The sequence below is a fragment of the Aquarana catesbeiana genome, linkage group LG02 (assembly GCF_042186555.1).
Source record: "Aquarana catesbeiana isolate 2022-GZ linkage group LG02, ASM4218655v1, whole genome shotgun sequence".
Classification (NCBI taxonomy): Eukaryota; Metazoa; Chordata; class Amphibia; order Anura; family Ranidae; genus Aquarana; species Aquarana catesbeiana.
In genome coordinates this window covers 78,031,545-78,056,714 of record NC_133325.1, presented here as the reverse complement: position 1 = coordinate 78,056,714, position 25,170 = coordinate 78,031,545, and the positions used below count along the sequence as shown (strand labels likewise).

General features: G+C 42.0%; 1 protein-coding gene across 2 annotated transcripts in view; it reads left to right on the top strand.

Annotated features, from left to right (window-relative positions):
• The first annotated feature begins 990 nt into the window (after positions 1-990).
• The window catches only part of TRPC6 (transient receptor potential cation channel subfamily C member 6), a 348,949-nt gene continuing 324,769 nt past the window's right edge, over positions 991-25,170 (top strand). For both annotated transcript variants that reach the window (XM_073613057.1, XM_073613056.1), the window contains exon 1: positions 991-1,335. In XM_073613057.1, the coding sequence (XP_073469158.1) occupies positions 1,196-1,335 (140 nt within the window). In that variant the 5' untranslated portion in view covers positions 991-1,195. The remainder of the gene's footprint in view (positions 1,336-25,170) is intronic.

Sequence of the window (25,170 nt, the reverse complement as noted above, 5' to 3'; positions counted from 1 at the left end):
ATCGCCGCCATTAGTAATAAAAAAAAAAATAATAAAAATGCTATAAATCTATCCCCTATTTTGTAGACGCTATAACTTTTGCGCAAACCAATCAATATACGCTTATTGCAATTTTTTTTTACCAAAAGTATGTAGAAGAATACGTATCAGCCTAAACTGAGAAAGAAATTTGTTTTTTTATATATTTTTTGGGGACAGTTATTATAGCAAAAAGTAAAAAATATTGCTTTTTTTTCAAAATTGTCACTTTTTTTTGTTTATAGTGTAAAAAATAAAAACCACAGAGGTGATCAAATACCACCAAAAGAAAGCTCTATTTGTGGGGGAAAAAAAAGGACATCAATATTGTTTGGGTACAATGGCGCACGACCGCGTAATTGTCAGCTAAAGCGACGCAGTGCTGAATCGCAAAGAAAAGCTTTGCTCAGGAAGGGGTTAAATCTTCCGGGGCTGAAGTGGTTAACCATTTTAGCAAATACTGTCGAGAGACTTATTCAACCTTACATTCATTAATTGTCTTCTTCTCGGTTTCACATCATTGTGGTGTTTTTACAGACGTTTATTTGTTTTTAATTTTGTCTATTCTCAGGTTTTCCAAAATGTAAATATTTTAAATCTTATTCACTAACTTTATTTTATATCTTCAAAAAAAAAAAATGCTATTCTTTCCCTACTCGTAAAAAAAAAAACTATCCAAATGTATATTTTTTAGCTGAATCTATAAAGGAGCAGCTATCCATAATTACAGTAATCATTTTAGTACAATGCAATTCTGATAAAACCAAGAAGCTATAGCATAGACCAATGCTTTTAAACAGTCATTTATTACAGTCCTTTAAATGACCGAGCCACAAATGAATACTAAAAAATGATTTCTTTTCCCAGCCTAATGTATTTAAATGAAAGAGATCTGAGATCAATAAGAGCGGACTTGTCCAGGCTGCATTCTGCTGTGTGCCACTAGGGGGCGTGTGATGACAGAGAGTACCATAGCTGGGGGAGCAGAGCAGCAATAAAAAGCATGCAGGCTGTTGAAGAAGGAGCAGTAATTGGCTGTGTGCTCCTGATGTGCGGAGCATCCTTCCATCCTCTACCCATGAAGCTGCCTCCCTGCCTGGGGAATCTCATTCACTGACAGGTGCCTTGACCTGCCTGCCCTGTGCAAGACTTGCAGCAAAGGATTATTGGAGTTACCATGAGCCAGTGCGAGCCTTCTGTGCCCAGGAATAATAACTGTCCCATCACAGCTCTAAGGAATGAGAGCCAGGACTACCTGTTAATGGAAGCGGAGGATGGGGCGGATAAATCTGTGCTGCACCATGGATACTACCACACGTAAGTGCCTTGTTGCTCTGTTTTTAGACTCTAGGCAGAGAATGCGGTTGGTCCTCCGGCTATCGGTGGACTACAAGTGCCAGCGAACCGCTGTGTCCGACTTAAAGGAGAGATGAATATAGTCATTGCCATTGCTGACTCAGATTTAAAAGGGTTTGGCGTGGTCATCTTGACCTGGAACAAGCATGCGACCAGTGAAGTCTGTACTGCCATTCTTGCACGCTTGTTGCAGGTCAGTGCCAGGATCAGGATGGTGATGCCAGAGACTGAACCTGTTGAATACAAGGCAGCAATGGCAGTTTTTATAATGCAGGGCTTACAGGTTTACTTTACGGTAGCCACAGACATCATTGAATGGATGGATGGATGGGATGTGCTGATGATGTTTTGTGAAATCTGTACCTTTATACACATAAAAGATGTTAGGCTCAATTCATAAAGATCTAAAGTTAAGATCTTTATTTCATCCGTGTGACTGTCATTCTCAAATCTCATTGGACTCACCTGAAGATAACTGTCACTTTTTTTTTTTTAAACAATACCTATTCTTACGCTTGTGTGTGCCTATAATCCATCTTATAGGTTGGGTACACATCTGCATATATATTCCCTTTACTGATCCCTGTTATCCAATGCTACAAGGTTTTGGAACTTCCTTTTGTTAAGAATATTCAGTTGGCATGAAAAATCCTCCATCAATGGCCAGAAAACCCATCAGAATATTGGACTCTCTCAATGCAGTCCAGAGGATGGATTTATAGGCAGATATTGGCTGGTGGTGGGAAGAATGGTTTAAAGCAGTATTACACTCAAAAACACAGATGTATTATCTTGTATCTTACCATTTCTTAAATGTGGTGACTGCATTAGTTTTTTTTGTGTTTTTTTTAGTCTTTAGTTCAGCCAGTAAGTCTGTTCTTTTTCAACTTCCTTTAACCACTTGCTGACCACTGCACACCGATATACGTCGCCACAATGGCAGCGGTGGGCAAATGGGCATACCTGTACGTCCCCTTTAATCGGCGGGGCTAGCAGGCACGCACGCGCCTGCCACGTACAATGTGACCGTGCCCGCAGGGCTCCCATCGATCGTGTCACGGAGCCGCAGAACGGGGAAGTGCCTACGTAAACAAGGCACCTGTATGTCACCTTTAATTGGCAGGGCTATGGAGCGCGAACGCGCCCGCCATGTTCAGCGTGACCGTGCACGTAGGGCTCCCGGCGATCGTGTCACTGGGGCAGCAGAACGGGGAAGTGCCTATGTATACCAGGCATTTCCCTGTTCTGCCTTGTGACATGACAAGAGATCACTGCTCCCTGTCATCGGGAGCAGTGATCGCTGTCATGTCAGTGGAAGCGCAATTGTCAGCTAAAGCGACGCAGTGCCGAATTGCAAAAAGTGCTCTGGTCAGGAAGGGGGTAAAATCTTCCGGGGCTGAAGCATTTAACCTCTTGGCACCGGCGCCTCTTGGCCCTTTAAGAGTTTTATGACACCGGGAGGCGAGGCGCGGCTTAAGATCACAGCCAATCATGGTGTTGACGTGGTCCGAAAGCTCCCGATCGCTCCTTGATCTTTCGGTAAAGAGACGGTAACTGTTCCGGGAGTGCGCAGCGTGCGCGTTCTTGGCACAAGTTATATTGGGGGCAGTTAACGCAAATATGCGGCCCGCTTGGCACTAAGGACCAGGGGCCTGAGATCCCACATATTTGCGTGAAGCCAGCGCCAAGGGGTTAACAGACCAAGCTGCCCAGCAAAAGTGGCAGTTAGAGGATTGAGGCTAACCATTTACCACTGACAGGGGTGCTTACATTGATCACCTTTTATTTATTTATCTAAAATCTTTATCTCAAAAGGCAAAAAAAAAAAAAAAGAAAAACTACTACAGATTGAAATGAAAGCGACTCTTGTGTTTCCTTTTCTCCTGGGCAAACTAGACTTACTTGGATTTATTTGATTTTGATTTATTTTGATTGTTTTTCTCGCTTATTTTATGTTTTTTTTTTATGTGGCTCTTATGAGCATTCTGCTATAAATGCCTTACTAATGCAATCCTAATACTATGGTCCATTACCTTAGTACACTATTCTTCCATGCTTCGAGACCAAACATTGTAATATCTACAAAATCAGATAATATTTTGGTTCCCAAATCTTTTGAAACATTAAAAGGAACTTATAGTGGTACTTGTACCATCAGATTGCTTATTATAGCTTCTCCTTTGTAATTTTATTATTTTATTATATTACTTTCTGTTTGATTATATTATTTTGTCATTTCTTCAAAAACAATAAAAAATTCCATTAAAAAAAAAGTGGCTTTATTTGTTTGTCACGTCCATCAAAATCTGATAATCTAACACAACCCTCTCCCCAGACTGACAGTGCTGCTCTCCAAAGGTTGCTCCTTCATCCAGAGTGGAGACACCCTAGGGCAGTGATGGTGAACCTTGGCACCCCAGATGTTTTGGAACTACATTTCCCATGATAGTCAACTACACTGCAGAGTGCATGAGCATCATGGGAAATGTAGTTCCAAAACATCTGGGGTGCCAAGGTTCGCCATCACTGTCCTAGGACAAGTAGTGTGTTACTGGCTGGATCATCAGGTGAATAAAGGGAAGAAAAAAAACCTCCAGTACAGCCATCACATTTAAGCCTAGGTTCACACTATGAATCGCATATGAATGGTACAGGAACCGCACCACTTTCCTGTACAAATCACATGCAAATCTTAAGAAGAAGTGATTAAGGGGGGATATGATCAACATATATAAATATATAAGGGGTCCATATAGTGAACTTGATGTTGAGTTATTCACTTTAAAGTCATCACAGAGGACACGGGGCACTCTTTATGTCTGGAGGAAAGGAAATGTATTCTCCATATACGGAAAGGTTTCTTCACAGTAAGAGCTGTGAAAATGTGGAATAGACTCCCTCCAGAGGTGGTTCTGGACAGCTCAGTAGATTGCTTTAGGAAAGACCTAGATCTTTTCCTAAATGTACATAATAGAACTGGGTACTGACATTTTGTAGGTAAAGTTGATCAGAGGAATATCCGATTGCCTCTCGGGAAGGAATTTGTTCCCCTGCTGTAGCAAATTGGATGATGCTTTGCTGGGGTTTTTCACCTTCCTCTGCAACAACTGTAGGTATAGGATTATGTATATGGGATTGTATGATTTATTTTTTACCTTCTATTGGACTGGGTGGACTTGTGTCTTTTTTCAACCAGACTAACTATGAAACTAAAAATCTGTGCTGTGCGATTTGAGCCTATTCGTTTAGAACGGGCTCAAATCACACTGCATCCTCACCAAAGTCTTCCAACTTTGTAACTGCACTGTAACCGGATCACATTGTCGTTTTGTACCATGTGATCCGGTGTGGGCAAAGCCACTACGTTTGCGACCTGCGTTTGGGGGTGTCGTTAAGATTGCACTGACACCCACTGCAGTGCGATTTGAATGCAGTGTGGGAAACGCTCACGGATCATGGGGTTTCCTGCACCGCATACCAGTGTGAACCTAGGCTAAAGATGTATGGTGCAATATGTTACATTTTTTTGTTTGTGGGTTTAATACCAGTCTTAAAAACATCTAGCTGCTTAAACAAATGTGTCAAAGTTTTTCCTATTAGATTGTATTCACACATGTGTGATTTGTCGTGCGACTTTGGACATCAAAGTCGCATGACAAATCGTGCACCATTCTTTTCAACGGCACCCATTCAGATCACTGCAACTTAAAGTTGCAGCGGCTTTGTAAAGGCGCCTTCAGTGCCGGGACAAGATCATCCAGTGCCCAGGGTAAAGATGAGAAATTGCACCTCCTCCCCTTCATTATGTGTGGGTTTATGAGGAGGAGGGGGGGAGAGCACAGCCCGCACCTTAGGGTTTCCACCTGTCCGGGACTCACCCGGACAGTTCGGGTTTTGAATCAGGTGGACTGAAACCCGGACACATTATTCAGACTGGGCTGTGGCTCCCAAAGTAACCAAGAAAGATAGTCACACACAAATCTGTTGCCCTCTGGGAGCTGCGGGTGGCTGTCTGGGGGCAGTTTTGGCATCGCTGGGATGCAGGGTGATGATTGATGTCAGCAATAGCAATTTGGTCACAGCCACTGTTTGCTATGGCACGCTATGTACATCACATTACTACTCTTCTTGGGGCACCCAAAGGTGTCCCAGGCTGCTAGTGTTCGGGTTTGGCTTGAAGAAAAGGTGGCAACCCCACCGCACCTCCTCCTGACTCTCTCCTCTTCTCTATGCCGCTTCCAGTGCTGGACTGACAAAAGTAGTGATGCCGCTGTCACTACTCCTGTCAGCCTTACAGTAGAAGGAACTTGCCGTGCCCCCATCCCTACAATACATGCAGCGTCCGAGGCACAGGGGTGCCACCCCCCTAATCCATGTGTCGGTCCCCTAATATACATGATTTCAATGTTTTTCTGGGGTTTTTTTTAAGCACATGATTAGAGCCCGAGGCTTTAATTGGCTTCAAAAGAGGGTGGGCTCGGGGCGCAGAGCACTGTGCCCTGAGCCCACCCACTTGTGTAACAATAGCGAATGAATATTCGCTAATGTCTTCCTGCTTCTCCTCCCGGCTAATCAGGAAGTGGGTCCTGAGACCCGATTGGCCAGGAAGTTTTAGGACTCCTGGCCAATCGGGTCTCAGGACCCACTTTCTGTTTGGCCGGGAGGAGATGCAACCCCTGTTAGGCCAGGAGGAGAAGCAACAGCCCCGGCTTTTCCCTCGGCAAACTGTAGCGAGGAGCAGCATTGGCCTCCTAAGGTAAGGCCACTGATCACCACCTTCCGTCTCCCTTGGGGGGGGGAAACTGATTGCCGCCGCCCGTCTCCCGCGGGGGGCACACTGATCGGCGCTGTCCGTCTCCCGTGGGGGGCGCACTGATCGCCGACGTCCGACTCCTACAGGGGGCGCACTGATGGCCCCCGTCCATCTCCCGTGGGGGGCACTGATCGCCGCTGCTCGTCTCCTGCGGGGGATGCACTGATCGCCGCCATCCGTCTCCCACGGGGGGCGCACTGATCGCCGCCGTCTGACTCCTACAGGGGGCGCACTGATCGCCGCCGTCTGACTCCTACAGGGGGCGCACTGATTGCCGCCTTCCATCTCCTGTGGGGGGGGGCACTGATCGCCACCATCCGTCTCCTGCGCGCGCGCGGGGGGGTCATCAGGTTTTTTTGCCGCTTCCCCCAAAGAATTGGGGACCATCTGCCACTGCGCTGTGCCCAGAGCAGCTGTCCCTTCTGCCCACCCCTTCCCCCCGGCCCTGCCTGCACTACTTTTATGCGACTTTGATCCATAGTATGTAAAGTTGAATCAAAATAGCACCACAAGTCACATCAAAGGCGTGCTTTAAAGTTGCACTGGAAATCGTGTGACTTTGGAGACGCGCTAATGTGAAAGGAGCCTTAACCGTTCACACAAGGTGCGTTCAGCTGCGTGGCATCCATCAATATAGCTTCCATGCAAGGACGCTCTAAAAACGGTCACTGACGATGCGCCCCATTCTCACTACACTAGTGTGTTGGTGTCTGTTGAGGAAAATGTAAGAAAAAAAAAAAATATGTCAAGATGTGTCAATGCAATGCAACACGCCTATCAGAATACAAAAAAAGGATGTTAGTATTTTAACCCTTGAAAAAAACGTGTAAAAAAAAAAAAAACGCATGTCAACACGCTTCAACACACGTGTGTGTTTTTATGTGCAATCTGAGGTGAAGGAGACCTTGTTGTCTATAAAAATCTTCTGCCAAATTTTGGACTGTTTGTAGACGTGTAGTTGCCATTGGCTGCTGATTTCCAGGGACGGCACCTGTTCCTATGTATTCCTGGAAATATCGCAGTTTCAATACACAGCAACTGCTGCAACCTTCCTTACCCTGCGTGTTCGTGTAGATACCGTATAATGTAATGAGCATTTACAGCTCAAACAGATGGATTTTCTAAATGTAGTAAACATGCTATGATTGTGATCTTAGGACGGCGTCCTTCATGGAACGCGGGAACAAAGCTTCCCTGGAAGCTATATATATATATATTTTTTTTTTTATCATTATTTTCAGCATTTCAAAAAAAATTCCAAACATTATCTTGAAACATATACAATGCAAAAAAATAAAGGAAAAAGAAAAGAGGAAGAAGAGAGGAAGCTATTTAAATCTTTTAGCAGCTAGAAGTTCCAGCATGCCGTGTTGGACATTGGGGTCAATCCCAGGGGCTTTATATGTGCTTTATTTACTGTGTTATTGCGCTATTTACTTTTGACCAATCACAACGTATTGTAATACTGAGCATAACCCCTAAAAATAGCAAATTATCACCCTGTAGCGCTCGTTCACACTAATGCCCCGTACACACGGTCGGACATTCCGACGACAAAATCCGTCTGATTTTTTCCGACGGATTTTGGCCCAAACTTGTCTTGCATACACACGGTCACACAAAGTTGTCGGAAAATCCGATCGTTCTGAACGCGGTGACGTAAAACACGTACGTCGGGACTATAAACGGGGCAGTAGCCAATAGCTTTTGTCTAGTAATTTATTCTGAGCATGCGTGGCACTTTGTGCGTCGGATTTGTCTACACACGATCAGAAATTCCGACGGAAAAAGTCCGATGGAGCCCACACGTGCTCGGAATTTCCGTCAACAAAATCCGATCGTACATTTTCCGTCGGAAAGTCCGACCGTGTGTACAAGGCATTACGATTGAGGGGCAGTAAAACTCCACTGTTAAGTTGTATTTTTACCACCCCCAAACCTTCTCTCTTTAGCTGCAGAGACAGCGGCTGGGGCTGCACACATGCCGCAGCAGAGATGCTTGCTTCTCGGCAGGAATTTCACCCCCCCTTTGCACCTGCCGAACATGACCTATTCAAGTGAATGGGGCTACTCTGCAAACACCCTGCAACTGTGTGCCATGTATGTGAACGTGGTGCTCTAGTGCAGGGTTCAAGGGGTTAAGACAGCCTCAGCTCACTGCCTTGCAAATGCTCTCTGAAGTGCGATCTAAAGGTAGATCGCTCTTCAGAGATTCAAGCACGCGTGAACAACCCCTTAATGACATAGTCCACCTTTTGCAAAATAAACAAACTAACTAACTAATTAAATAACGAATAAATGATTCAATAAATGCACCCAATATTGATTACTAAAAAAAATGTGCATTTATCATCAATTTGTATTAGAGCCTGCAAAGCATTGTAACATGATCAGTGGATTGCGGGTGCAGCGCTCTGGCTCCTGCAGGGTCAGGTCTGTACTGATGTTTGGGTCTTCAGCTAAGAGGCTGATGGAAATATTCATTGACTTCAAATAAAGTGATGTCACGGCCCTTGTGCTCCATTGAGAACTATGTTATATTACCAAAAGTATTGGGACGTCTGCCTTTACACACACATGAACTTTAATGGCATCCCAGCCTTGGTCCGTAGGGATCAATATTGAGTTGGCCCATCATTTGCAGCTATAACAGCTTCAACTCTTCTGGGAAGGCTGTGCACAAGGTTTAGGAGTGTGTCTACGGGAATGTTTGACCATTCTTCCAGAAGCGCATTTGTGAGGTCAGGCACTGATGTTGGATGAGAAGGCCTGGCTCACAGTCACCGCTTCAATTCATCCCAAAGGTGTTCTATCAGGTTGAGGTCAGGACTCTGTGCAGGTCAGTCATGTTCCTCCACCCCAAACTCGCTCATCCATGTCTTTATGGACCTTGCTTTGTGCACTGGTGGGCAGTCACGTTGGAACAGGAAGGGGCCATCCCCAAACTGTATCTACAAAGTTGGGAGCATGAAATTGTCCAAAATGTCTTGGTGTGCTGACGCCTTAAGAGTTCGGTTCACTGGAACTAAGGGGCCAAGTTCAACCCCTGAAAAACAACCCCACACTATAATCCCCCCTCCACCAAATGATGCGCACCAGTGCACAAAGCAAGGTCCATATAGACATGGATGAGCCAGTTTGGGGTGGAGGAACTTGACTGTCCTGCACTGAGTCCTGACCTCAACCCGACAGAACACCTTTGGGATGAATAAGACCTTGCTTTGTGCACATCATTTGGTGGAGGGGGGATTATGGTGTGGGGTTGTTTTTCAGGGGTTGGGCTTGACCCCAGTGAAGGGAACTCTTAAGGCGTCAGCATACCAAGAAATTTTGGATCATTTAATATTCCCAACTTTGTGGGAACAGTTTGGGGATGGCCCCTTCCTGTTCCAACATGACTATTCACCAGTGCACAAAAAAGGTCCATGACCTGTCCTCAACCCGATAGAACACCTTTGGGATGAATTAGAGCAAAGACTGCGAGCCAGGACTTCTCATCCACATCAGTGTCTGACCTCATAAATTCTCTTCTGGAAGAATGGTCAAACATCCCCATAGACACTCCTAAACCTTGTGGACAGCCTTCCCAGAAGAGTTGAAGCTGTTATAGCTGAAAAGGGTGGGCAAACTCAATATTGAACCCTACGGACTAATGCCCTGTACACACGATCGGACATTGATCGGACATTCCGACAACAAAATCCATGGATTTTTTCCGACGGATGTTGGCTCAAACTTGTCTTGCATACACACGGTCACACAAAGTTGTCGGAATTTCCGATCGTTCTGAACGCGGTGACGTAAAACACGTACGTCGGGACTATAAACGGGGCAGTGGCCAATAGCTTTCATCTCTTAATTTATTCTGAGCATGCGTGGCACTTTGTGCATCGGATTTGTGTACGCACATTGTGCATCGGAATTTCCGACAACAGATTTTGTTGTCGGAAAATTTTATAGCCTGCTCTCAAACTTTGTGTGTCGGAAATTCCGATGGAAAATGTGTGATGGAGCCCACACACGGTCGGAATTTCCGACAACAAGGTCCTATCACACATTTTCCGTCGGAAAATCCTATCATGTGTACAGGGCATAAGAGTGGGATGCCATTACAACAATATAGTGTATGTGTGCATGAGCACATAGGCTTTAAAAAAAAAGAAAAAAAAAATGTCAAACGCCTGTAAAACAGGCTGTGACCGCATGGACATATCTTGTGGCACCGCTCCAAGCATGTCTGTAGATGCTCTTAATGCCATTAATTAAATACAGGTTATCACAAGCAAATCTATCGCCTACAATGGGTCTAGAGCTGATATCTGCCATTAACCAAATGCTACGTGCAGCTATTTTTTGAATGGCTCGATTTCCCCTGTGAGAGCTGTGCCGGATCACATCAGCCTCATCTGATCAGCGTAGAAGGTGCAGGATGAGATTTATTTATAATAGTAATAATCACATATCGTATCACTACTTTACAACTCTCACTTTTTGAATGAGAAGCTTTTTTTTTTTTAATCTATTACAGTCTCTTATGCCGGGTACACACGGTCGGACTTTTCGTCTACAAAAGTCCAACGGACACCGACGGACTAAAGCTGGCTGGTAATCCGATCGTGTGTGGGCTTCTCCAGACTTTCAGCAGACTTTTTCAGCCTCAAATCCGACGGACTTTAGATTTGAAACATGCTTCAAATCTTTACGTCGTAACTACGACGGACCCCGAAATCCGCTCGTCTGTATGCTAGTCCGACGGACAAAAACCCACGCTAGGGCAGCTATTGGCTACTGGTTATGAACTTCCTTATTTTAGTCCGGTGTACGTCATCACGTACGAATCCGTCGGACTTTTGTGTGGTCGTGTGTAGGCAAGTCCGTTCGTTAGAAAGTCTGCTGCAAGTCCGCCGAAAGTCCGCAGGAAGTCTGTCGGACAGGCTGTCGGACTTTTGTAGACGAAAAGTCCGACCGTGTGTACGCGGCATAAGTCTTTTTTTGTTTTTTAGTCTATTGCTGTCTCTAAGTCTTTTTTTCTTTAGTCTATTACAGTCTCTAAGTCTTTTTTTTTTTTTTTTTTTTTTTTTTTTAGTTTATTAAGTGAAATGAAAACGTTAATGTGGCGTTTGCCGTTGTCATATAGTTTGCATAATCATTGCGATTTTTTTTTTTTTTTATAGCAGAGACTGGCTGGTTTCCAGGCTAGGTTTTTAAATATCCCTAGAAAAGCTCTGAATACATTTCCTGTGTTTAATTTAATTGTGCTAATAATCATTGACTGCTACACGGCACTTTATATATCAGAACATCGGCTGGTGAACGCGCGGCGTCTAGTAGCGGACTTAGTAGACGGAGTGGAAATCCGAAAGATGAGCCAATTAGCTGTAAATTGATCCTCCAATCACGTTTTCATAGTTTGGGAAATGATGAGCGAAATGAAATTAAGCCAGGCTGGGGTTTATGAGGCAACAGATATTGTAAGTGAAGAGGTTTTCTATAAATATTATAGAGTCACCTGTTCATATGCTCTGTATTTATATACCAACAACAGCTGTGCAATAAAAAATAATTGGATTTTCTTTTTAAAAAAAAAAAAAAAATTCTTGTTTTCACCTTTTTTTTTATATCCCGTGTTGAATCTCAGTGCTGCTGATCTCCTGCAGCCTCTTTGCAGTCACTTCTTGTCTTCATATACTCTAGCAATGGCTATATGGAATTTTCATAATGCCTCTTTCACAGGCTGTATTGCCCCCCAACTCATGAAAATCGATCCACAGTGGATCACTTTTTTCAGTGGTGTGAGAGGGACGGTTTGCAGGTGTTCAGAAGGTGACACCACTGCCTCTTGAATGCAGCCTGTGAACAGACCCGAGGGGGTGACATATCACATTGTAGGCGGGCCACCTGTGCGATCTTAGCCTAAAAGTGATAATGGGCCATGGCTTTGTAATCTGTGTTGAAATGCATACTAGTAGTCTCCATCAGAATGCCTGTGTGACAGGGGGACATTGCAGGAGCCCAATAGGGAGATGGGGAGGAGCGTGGTCACCCTATTACGTTAGGTACCTGAACATGCTAATATGAGATTTTAGTGACTGGGTTTACATATTCTTTAACTACTCACTGACCAGCTCACGTACATTTACTGTGGCAGGTCAGCTTTCCTTTGCGAACCGACATACTTGTACGTTGGTCCGGGCAAGGAGAATAGCGGGTGCGCGTGCACCTGCCGGCGCCTCGGGAGCGCGCCCGCGGGTCCCGCTGACTCGATGTCCGCAGCCGACCCACGATCGTTGTGTACTAAGGCAGAATGGGGAACTGCCTATGTAAACAAGGCGATTCCCCATTCTGCCTAATGACATGTCGGGAACAGGGAACACACTTAACCCCTTGATTGTCCCCCTAGTTTTAATCCCTTCCCTGCCAATGTCATTTTTACATTGATCAGTGCATTTTTATAGCACTGATCAATGTAATAACGTCACTGGTCCCCAAAAAGTGTCTGTTGGGGTCAGATCTGTCTACCGCAATGTCGCAATCCTGTTAAAAATCGCAGATCGCCGCCATTACCAGTAAAAACAATAAAAAGTCTCTAAATCTATCCCGTAGATGCGATAACTTTTGCGCAAACCAATCAATATACGTCTATTGCGATTTTTTTTTTTTAAACCAAAAATATGTAGAAGAATATATATCGGCCTAAACTGACGAATACATTTTTTTTTTATATTTTTTTGGGGATATGTATTATAGCAGAAAGTAAAACATTGTTTTTTTTTCACAATTGTCTGTCTTTTTTTTTGTTTATAGTGCAAAAAATAAAAAACGCAGAGGTGATCAAATACCACCAAAAGAAAGCGCTATTTATGGGTGACATGGAAATGTGTTGATAGGCAACTCCTAGCCTCATATTGATTAGTGGTTCCAAATTATTTATAACTACTGCAGTAGGGAACAGACACAAAAGATACACTCTGCATCTTTCCAAATAACTGTTCTGCTTTATTATGACGCAATTGAAGGTTTTTTTATACACATGATTACGTAGGTATCACATTAATATTACAATTGTACGTCTATGGTAACAAGGGGCGTTACATAGGCAGGCTAATTCTAATCAGAAATCGAAAGAATGCAAACATTTACTGAAAACATTATTAGTGTTGTGTGCACAGTCAGGGCAGAGTGCAATACATACAAAATAGAATACAATTATATACAGAACTTACAAATTTCCATTACAGTCGCCTCTCTTTTGATCAATATTTTGATCACTAACCATACCTGCTATCACCTTTAACCTGGAACCTCCACACGCTTAGGTGGAGGTAGCCCACCACCCAAGCTCCATTGTGGAGAATATAATAGCTGAGCAGCTTTTTCATTACAAAATGACTTTTCATTGTGAAAAACAAATGGTTGATAAGACATATTTACAGAGTACTGGCCAGAATGGCCTTTTAGCTTAATTAACACAGACAATTCTACATAAAATGGAAGACGTACAAAAGACAAATATGACTTCAACATGACTAAACTACTTTTCAAATCGCATTATATATATACATATATATATATATATATATATATATATATATATATATATATATATATATATCACTTACAATTAAAGTATTTGAATAAAAAGTACCCTAGACTGTGATTCCAAGAGGGAAACAAATCAAACACAGAGATTTCTTTAATTTAGTCATTTTTGCAGTGTCTGGTGTGGGTCCGGGTGACTTTTCTTTCAAGTGTTGCACAACTGTACATGAAATAGATGCTGTATTGAGTCTCCAAACTTTTCCCAGATATATTTAAATGTCTCTTAACAATCCACAAGTCACCTGGCTTTAGTTTTAGATCCTTCCAAACTTTTAGGATCTGGAATCGGGGAGAAAGCACATAAATTAGTTTGTCAAAAACCTTAAAAGATCAGCAACATTCTCTGTGAGATCCGAATGGAGGACTTCAGCTGCTGAGACAAAATATAAGCAAGTGAGTAACACACTCCCAAACCAAATCCCATAGGGAGAGAGTCCAACATCCCCTTAGGGGCTTCATAAAATATAAGAAAACATTCAGGCAAAAGTTTTCTAGTTTCTTACTTTACTTTGTCTGCTACATTGTAGACAGTAGGGGGTGTAAAAATAAAACCTCAAAACTTCTAGTAAGGACTCTCCTATAAAAATTATTTCCTCTGTTACTCTCTGTACTTTCTGGCACTCTGTACTTACAAACTACTTCTGATAACACTTTTTACTGTGGCCTTTGCAGTAGCATTTGCCACTGGACATCCAGAAAAGATGTCCATACAGACAAAATGCATACTCATAAGATCCTGACTTGGGCATCTGGATATATCTTTTTGTAATCTCTGGAAGGGATGTTCAGCTTTTGGTAACACCTTTGGTAACAGGTAAAACAAGAAGTGGTATGTTATAAAAAAAAACAAAAACAACTGTGGTGAACCCTGGCTCTATCCCATGCTCATTTACTAAGGCAGCCATAACTGCTTGTGACTGATGACATGGTCCATGTGTCAAGCTGGAGGGAAAAGAGTGGCTGGGAGACATAAAAGATCACATTTTTCCAAAATCCTGTTTCATAAGAATTTTCCCCTGTGGACCACTTGTTCTTCTCATTCTGGGGTCCTTAAAGTTGAATTATTAATCCCAGCTATACTGGGCCAGAACTAGGGTGGAATCTGTGAGTTGCACAGACCCAGCAAGAGTCCAGGGCTGTAAATGTGGCATCCTAAGTTGCCTGGTCTGCTTCCATGTATACGTTTTTAATGTTAGCATGGCTGCCTCAGCAAGAACCTGGAAGGCTGAAAACACCCAATCAAATTAGCTTAGCATGCTTGATTGGTTTACCTGCCGAAGTAAAAACAAACTTCTGGCCTTTCAAATGGAACCAAAAGCTCTCTATATCTCGACCAGAGTTGCCAACCCTCCAAAGCAAAATTTACTGGCAGGACGGCAAAATTTACAAACGGCACCAATTTTTTTTTTACTGGCAAATAATCATACAATTTTACTGGCACTGCAAAAAAGTACCTAAAATTGCAGTTTTCCGTGCTAAATAGTGCAAATATCAATATTTAAACTATAAACATATATCTAGTGCTATTAGCAATGCGTTTAAGTTAAACAAAAGTAAAAAAAACATATTTCTGCATTGACATGAAGGTCAGGTTACTAGAACCCAGTCAGCACCTTCCTTACATCAGAGTGTGCAGGATTCCCCCTTACAGTAAAACAAAACTCTTATGTAAAGGGGAACGCTGCAAATCATGATCTAGGGTGGAACTCTGATGTAGAGAGGGGCTCTGGTGACCAGAGACCAGCTTATATCAGAGTCCACTGTGTTCCCTTTACATCAGAGTTCCCAATTACATCAGGGTCCCCAGATTGAGTTCCCCCTTGCACTGTAAGGGGGAATCCTGCAGACTCTGATGTAAAGGGGAACGCCGGGAACTCTGATGTGGGGGCACTCTGGTGACCAGAGACCACCTTCCATAGAGTGAATACACTAAGGTAAGGGGGGGGGGTTACTAATATTAGGGGGGAAACCTTTATATCGGTGCCCCCTTACATTATTGTAGTCACTCCCCTCTTACATCAGCGACCCCCTCAGACTGGCGTGGCGATGCTGTCAGTTGCACCGTGCAGGGGTCAGTCAAAAGGCTCCAGCTTGGTGGATCTGGGTTTTATCCTACAGGAGATGGTCAGAGGCTGCAGACAGGATACAGGAGACAGTCAGAGACTGCGGATATACTACAGGAGATGATCAGAGACTGTGGATATACTACAGGAGATGATCAGAGACTGCGGATATACTACAGGAGACAGTCAGAGACTGCGGATATACTACAGGAGACGGTCAGAGACTGCGGATATACTACAGAAGACGGTCAGAGACTGCGGATATACTACAGGAGACAGTCAGAGACTGCAGACATGATACAGGAGACTAGGGATGTCCCAATACCGATACTAGTATCGGTATTGGCACCAATACCGAGCATTTGCCCTAGTATTTGTACTGGGGCAAATGCTCCCGATGCTTCCCCCGATACCTGGACTGTCAGCGGTGATCGGCATGTGGGGGAGTTACAAGCTTCTCCCCCCGCGGCTTTCAGCTGCTTTAGTGACATACAGCGGTGATCGGTGCTTGTAACTCCCCCCACACACGATCACCGCTGACTGTCACTGCATCCTCCTCCATGTCCCCTCCATGCCCCCTCCGTTCCTCTGTCCCCCTCCGCTGTCACCCCCGTTCCGCCATTCCCCTCTCCTTCTCTGTCCCCTCTGTTCTGCTGTGCCTCTCCACTGTCCCCTCCGTTCCGCCGTTCCCCTCTCCTTCTCTGTCCCCTCCGTTCAGCCGTTCCCCTCTCCTTCTCTGTCCCCTCCGTTCTGCTGTGCCTTTCCGCTGTCCCCTCCGTTCAGCTGTTCCGCTGTCCCCCTCTCCTTCTCTGTCCCCTCCGTTCTGCTGTCCTCCTCCTCCTTCCTTTGTGAATGGACAGAGTCAGCTGACTCTGTCCATTCACATAACTGAAACATTGTAATCTCCTGTGATTATGATGTGTCAGTTTATGAATGGAGAGGAGCCGCTGTCTTCTCTCCATTCATTCTCAGTGCAGCTGAGGCTGCAGAGAAAGGAACTGGGGAATCTCTATCCTCTGTCTCTTTCTCTGTCTCAAGGGGGAGATATCAGAGGTCTGTTAAGACCCCTGATATCTCACCAAAGCCCCCCAACAGGGCTGATAAAAAAAAAAAAAACACATATTGCAATAAAGAATTAAAAAAATATTATTGTAAAAAATAAAAATTGTAAATAAAAAAAAAAACACACAGACAATGTTCCCCCAACCCCCCCCTGCCCCGAAAAAAAGAAAGCATTGTTAAAAAAAACAAAACAAAAAAAAACACTGTCACGTGACATTACAAAAAAAAAGTATCGGTAATCGGTATCGGCGAGTACTTGAAAAAAGTATCGGTACTAGTACTCGGTCCTAAAAAAGTGGTATCGGGACAACCCTACAGGAGACCAAATGTGCTCACTACTACTTATTTAGATAAGAATAAATGAATAAACACCTCAAGACCATCAAGCACAATACATAATCAATTATATTATGAGCAAACAGTACACACGCACTATACAGACACAATATACAGTAGCACTTTTCATCAGAAAATCAGCTAAATCATATTGCTGCTGCCTCCCCTCTTAGCATGCTTGGATTTGTAGTGCCCCAGATACATGAGGTGGTAACTCTGGAGAGGACTGAGGAGGCTGTGCCTGGACCAGACTGGTAAGCACTGTAGGTAATAGTTAGAGATTGGGGGAGATCTCAGAAAACATCCCCCCTAGTCAGTTTAGAAGCAATGCAGATCTGACACAAAAAAACGATCTACTGTACACAACAAGCCTGCTACACAGCCCATTCTCTGCCCCCCTCCTCCTGCCCACTAAGACAAGGCAATGAGAGACATTTAGCTAATCACTAGCTTACCCTCCTCTGCTAGGCTGAAGACAGTCCGTCCGTCTCCACTGCAGGCTGACTCCACTCCTCCCCCTCCCAGCATCTCCTGTGCAGAAATCAAATAAGGCGCGCTGTGGAAGGAAGGGGGGAGGGTACAAGACCAGTAGCAGGCGCAGCAGTGTCAGAAAGATCATCGGGATGATCGGAGACTCTCGGCATGCTTCGGAACTGCACATGCACAGTTCCGAGCCGGGACCGTCATATTTTTACTGGAAAGATTTTTTATTTACGGATTTTCATGGACATGAAAAAATAGCCCCGTTTTTACGGGCTGCCCGTAAAAACACGGACGTTGGCAACACTGATCTTGACTATCTATATAAATATATACTCTTTTTATAGCTCACAGGCTTTGCTAAAACTTGGAGCTCTGCTTCTTGAGCTGGGGAAAAAGGATCCAATGACTCTGAATACAAAGTATCCTTCTGGGTGTTAAACTGTATACTCAGTATGGGTATTGCCATCCTCAGTATACAACTGGGATCAAATCTACAAAAAATTAAATATCTGGGTCTTCAGGGAGTGTGTCCTGCACTGGGCTCACAGCAGCTGATTTCTACGTCATCAATTTAACACATGTGGCTTCCTTTGTCTCCAGCCTCCTCCAATAGAGACAATAAGGTGGCTGGATTCAAATGTACGCATTTTTCATTGTTAGATTTGTACATAAACAAACAAAACAAATTCATATTTTGAACCTTTCATTTGGTAAACATTTAGTTAGCTGCATATTTGCTGTGCAGAATGTGGGACCATTAAAATATAAATATTTGACCAAAATAATGACTGTAACTTTGTCTAATAGCACCTTTGCATAAAAGCTACAGCTCTGATATATATCGGGGTGAACCCTTCATTACTGGGTCCAGCTTACATAAATATATTACAATGGCTTGTTTTCTATCATACTGTTTGTGAAAGAACTTCAGTTTCATGTTTCAAAAAGACAACTTTTTCCTGGCAATATTATAATTTCTCATTGCTTGCTCTGTTGTTAGTTTTAGCTAGATAACACAAGTCCTTAGTTTCCATCTGACATTATTTTCCTGATGTCATAACATAATAAATGATAACAATACCCTGCGGTCATGCAGAGATGTCCATAAGTCCAAAATATTCTTCTGCTTATACCACTGCACTTACAAGGAAAAGGGGCACATCATTTCACAATCCACACATTCTGCTTTGGATTTCAAAAATAAAAATAAATACAAAACAAAATGACCAACAAGATGTATATGACAGAACAGAAAGCTCTCAGCCACATCAAAAATTATACATTTGGCTGCAGGTGGCATCTATCCTAACAGGGTGTGTGGACGTGATGTGATGGGTCTTTTGTATTTAAATTTTATTTATTATTACTATTACTATTATTATTTATTATTACTCTCACATCATGGACTGCACATCAAGTTATTATCCGACCTTTAGATTTCATTTTTGTGGAAAAACTTCTTATGTATCCCATCCATCTTGGCTTTGTTAAATATTATGGCATTCCAATTAACAGCCTCATCTTAATCTTTTTTTTTCACTCAATAAGGGTCTGTTGTATAAATGTAAAATTACAAAATTGTTATCTTACTCTAAAATAATCCAGTTTTACACATTTACCCAATAACCTGGATTTCATTACCAACCAAAGGTTGTCTAAACCAGTTACAATATATTTATTTTTATTACTAATATTGTTAAACTGATAGGTCACTGAACTGTCCCAGATGTCGGTCCCCTGATAGCACGTACATGCATATGTTTTGGACTTGTCCCCGTATTGTGCATTTTTGGGAAACGATCTTTGAAAGCATCAGTATCCGCTTGCAATTAATGTTACCAATATCACCTGAGCTGGCTCTTTTGGGAATCCATGAGGATGACCAGAGACCTAAATATACGAAAACTCTTATCTCATTGTTGTTGTTTTATGCCAAGAAGGAAGTCCTTAAGAAATGGGCGTCACCGTCTCCTCCTAAGGTGGAGACGTGGGATTCCACTATCAACAATGTGCTGCCCCTTTATAAGATGACCTACACTAGCAGGGGGTGCCCACAGGAGTTTGATCGGATATGGTTACCATGGACCGAGCAGTTCTAATATCAATGTCACGGGACTTGTGGAGTACCACCCTGAGGTGCACAGGAGATAGAAGGCTCCCCCCTCCAGATACAGATAAGGATTAATTTGAAAACCTGACATTATTATTTGTGTGCATAGGATTGATTTATGCGCTGTTAATGCTGATCTATGCAACTTACTCTTAGTTTAATGGATGGATGTTAATTCTGATTAAGATATTTTGCTGTACCTCATGTTGAATACTCCCTGAATATGTATAAGAGTTTGATTCTTGTATAATATTTGTTACTTGATGACTTCTACAATAAAGACCAACCTTGTTGTTAAAAAAAAATAATATTGTTAAACTCATATCAGAAATTAATACTCAAGTGATAATCTCAATATCACATCCTAATTCTAATATATATCCACAGATATATTTCCTTTAATGAGGACATTTTACTTAATTTCCCTTTTTTAATTGCACTGTTTTCACTATCAAAGGATATTCAATTTGTGTAATACATGGTTAAATGTAACCTTCATTTTACCATGTTTGGAAAACAGATTCAAAATAATTGTGATCACATTGTTTATCATTAAATTAAATAACCCGGCACAGTTTGTTATAAATGTTTTGTCGAAAAAAACAGAAATTGGCATGGTGTTCTTCCAGCTTATCACTGATCTCTCATCCCAGCTACATTCTTTCATGAGAGCGCAAAGGAGGGGGTCACATCTGCATACATGACACACACAAGAGATAGAACTAAAGGTCCCAGCATTCACACACATACACGAATATCTCTCTAAAATTGCTTACATTTTTCCCATTTGTACACAACACATGCATATCATTCTCTCTCTTTCTTTTAACTCTCTTAATATTGCCCTGCTTTAAATTCTGCTTGACTTATTTTGTTCTTATATCCTTTGCATCCCATGAATTGTAATCCCATACTTCTATGATCAGACAGGCAACCATAGTGCCATCTTCCCTCTCTGACAACATATAAAGTATTCTGTTTTGACTTTACTAGTTGCAGTGCCTGACCCCAAATTCATCCCACAACTTATCATCAAAATGTCCCTTTCTGTCTAGTGTTAACTGTCACCCTTGATCCATCCTGCTCACATAGATAGCTGTTACTCTAGCTGTTTACTCTGCATGATTCTTAGTCCCTGTGGACTTTGGTGTTAACCCAGTTACCCATTGTGGATCCCTGTCCACTTTAACCATTAATCTAGGGGCACAGTATAGGCGGAACCGCACCTTCGGTTCATATATTTTATAGCGCTCCTCTTGCGCTGGGCATTTTTGGGGGTCCCTTACCCTTCGTTCCCTTACTTAATTTAATGCCCATAATGACTGGCCAGTCTTCTCTCTTCTCTACTTGTGCCTATACCCTCTTGCCTCTAAACTACTTTATCTAGCAGATGTACTACATATACCTGTGAACAGCACTATTCTTCCCTTTCTTATCTATAACACTCCGATGGACAATAGACAGGGACAACATAACATATAACCACCAATCAATACAGTTCGATTAAGGGGAGTAAAATAGGTACCCTTTTTCCCCGAAAATGCCTTACCGATCAAGGAAGTCTGATAACTCAAATGTAAGCAAAAATGCTTACCTCAGCCGGCTGATTATCAGAAATTCCCGGATCGTCTCAAACTCTTCATCTCGGATTCTTAGGATCACCTGCAAATCCCCTCCTAGGCAAAGCTCACCATCTGACATGGAAATTTATAAATAGAGAACTCCTATACTCATATTAAATAGTGGTTCCAAATTATTAATAACTACTGCAGTAGGGAACAGACACAAAAGATACACTCCGCATCTTTCCAAATAACTGTTCTGCTTTATTATGACACAATTGAAGTTTTTTATATACATCATTAAATAGGTATCACATTAATATTACAATTGTACTTTTATGGTAACAAGGGGCGTAACATAGGCAGGCTAATTCTAATCAGGACTCGAAAGAATGCAAACATGTACTGAAAACATTATTAGTGCCATGTGTACAATGAGGGCAGTGTGCAATACATACAAAATAGAATACAATTATATACAGAACTTACAAATCTCCCTTACAATGGGTAAAAAATGATGTCAATTTTTTTTGGGTAAAGCGTCGCACGACCGCGCAATTGTCAGTTAAATTGACGCAGTGCCGTATCACAAAAAATAGCCTGGTCATTAAGGGGTGAAATCCTTCCGTGGCTGAAGTGGTTAAAATGATTTTGAGGAGTAGAATAAAACCAATGTACCTTGAGAAGGTCCAGGCAAATACTGTTAGAACATATGATGTTAAATAAATGTGGAGGTGTCTCAACAATAACTGAGATTCAAATATGATATTTTGGATATACAGTGCATTCATAAAGTATTCAGACACCCTTCGCTTTTTTCAAATTTATTATGTTGCAGTCTGATACTACAATTGTTTAAATTCATTTTTTCTCATTAATCTACACTTAGTTCCCCATAACGACAAAGTATAAACAGAATTTTAGAAATGTTTGCAAATGTATGAAAATTGAAAAACTGAAATATCACATTGGCATAAGTATTCAGACCCTTTACAACAATTGTTGTATTTTTGCTCAGGTGCCTCCCATTTCTCTTGATCGTTGTTGAGATGTGTAGCACCCTCTAGTGTGGTAGGATTGATAGTGTCTTTTTGTAAGAATAGGTACATTTCCAGCCAAGACAACACAGGAGTGGCTTAGCGACAACTCTGTGAATTTTCTAGAGTGGCCCTGCCAGAGCCCTATCTTGAACCCTATTGAGTATCTCTGGAGAGGCCTGAAAATGGCTGTCCACCGACGGTCCCCATCCAACCTGACTGAGCTTAAGAAGATTTGCAAAGAAGAATGGCAGAAAATCACCCAATCCAGGTGTGCAAAGCTTGTCGTGTCATACCCAAAAAGACTCAGGGCTGTAATTGCTGCCAAAGGTGCTTCAACAAAGTACTGAGTAAAGAGTCTGAATACTTTTGAAACCACCTGGTATTATTATGTAAACCATTATCTCTTGTGTTTTCTGTCCCCTTTGCCCCTTTTTCTTTTTCTGTACCCTGATTTGTTCTGATTTATTTTTACCTGACGAAAAAAGATTAATAAAAATATATTAAACCTAAAGGGTCTGAATACTTAGGTACATGTAATATTTCAGTTGTTTTTTTTAAAGAAATTCATAAACATTTCTAAAATTCTGTTTTCACTTTGTCAGTAAGGGGTACTGAGTTTAGATGATTGAGGAAAAAAAAATATGTTTAAACAACTGTAGTATCAGACTACAAATAACAAAATTGAAAAAAGTGAAGGGAGTCTGAATACTTTATAAATGCACTGTAGGTAGAGCCTGGATTCAACATAGAGAGAAAAAATTCGACAAGATAGAGACAGTAGCAAAAAAGGTCGAATGTGCCTAACCGAACTCTATTAGTCCAAGATTATTTGACATAGAGAGAAAAGATTCGACATGAAGATTTGACGAAGCAATCGATGCGAGCGGACATTTATGGTCAAATAGGCTATAGAAGAATTCTAATGTTGGCTGACTAGTAATAATAATTAATAAATATAATTATTACTAGTGTCATACAAGATTAGAATTCTACTATAGCTTGTAGGCAAAATATTCGACCGGAAATGTACGATTGCGGCGTCGTAAAGTTTAGCTGCTCCGTCGAATCCTCTTAGAACATTCGACAAACACCATAAGCCTTCAATGACAGATTCAACCTTAATTATTATGGATTTTCGGACAAATGCATTTTTTAACGAAACAAAATAAATAAAAACAAATTTCGGGAGTAACTAAATAAATTTATTTTTTAGACAAACACGAAATTCCGAAACGAAATATTTCAGTGTGCACATGTCTAGTAATTAGTGTGTGTGTATAAAAGGTCAGTGCGTTTCTGGACTCCTGACAGACCCTTGCATCTTTCATCCAGTGCTGCACTAACGTTTCTGGATTCTGAGTCATGGGGAAAGCAAAAGAATTGTCAAAAGATCTGCTGGAAAAGGTAGTTGAAATGTATAAAAAAGGAAAGGGATATAAAAAGATATCCAAGGAACTGAGAATGTCAATCAGCAGGTTCTGTTGAAACCAAACCACGGTCAGGTAGACCAACTAAACTTTCAGCCACAACTGCCAGGAAAATTGTTCGAGATGCAAAGAAAAACCCACAAATAACTTCAGGTGAAATTCAGGACTCTCTGAAAACATGTGGTGTGGCTGTTTCAAGATGCACAATAAGGAGACAATAAGAAGGCACTTGAAGAAAGATGGGCTGCATGGTTGAGTCGCCAGAAAAAAGCCATTACTATGCAAATGCCACAAAGTATCCTGCTTAAAATATGCCAAACAAGCCTCAAACCTTCTGGCACAAAGTAATTTGGAGCGATGAGACCAAAATTGAGGTTTTTGGCCACAACCATAAACGCTTCATTTGGAGAGGAGCCAACAAGGCCTATGATGAAAGGTACACCATTCCTACTGTGAAACACAAAGGTGGATTGCTGATGTTTTGGGGATGTGTGAGCTACAAAGGCACAGGAAATTTGGTCAAAATTGATGGCAAGATTAATGCAGTATGTTATCAAAAAATACTGGAGGAACATTTGCATTCATCAGCCAGGAAGCTGTGCATGGGACATACTTAGACATTCCAACATGACAATGATCCAAAACACAAGGTCAAGTCAACCTGTCATTGGCTGCAGCAGAATAAAGTGAAGGTTCTGGAGTGGCCATCTCAGTCTCCTGACCTCAATATCATTGAGCCACTCTGGGGAGATCTCAAACGTGCAGTTCATGCAAGACAGCCCAAGAATTTACAGGAACTGGAGGCTTTTTGCCAAGAGCAATGGGCATCTTTACCATCTGAGAAGCTAAAGAGCCTCATCCACAAATATCACAAAAGACTTCAAGCTGTCATTGATGTTAAAGGGGGCAATACACGGTATTAAGAACTGGGGTATGTAAACTTTTAATCAGGGTCATTTGGGTAGTTTCTGTTGTCATTATGATTTAAAAAGAGTAAACACAGTTGATTGGCTAAATGGCTTAGCCAAACACTAACCATGAGTGAAAGAAAAGTTTTTGTGTTATCATTCATATTCTCTGAAAAATGGCCAAGAAATCATAAACTCTGCCAGGGTATGTAAACTTATGAGCACAAATGTATATTGTGCAGGACTGTTGTCCACTGCCATTTTGTATTTAGGGTTAATGTAGTTGCCTCTATTGGTTTCTCATAGTGTCTGCTGGTTTTATAGGTCAGATCAAATTGCCGTCAACACTGACAGATTCCTACACAGAATGACAGTGTGTTCCTTCTGGCTTTG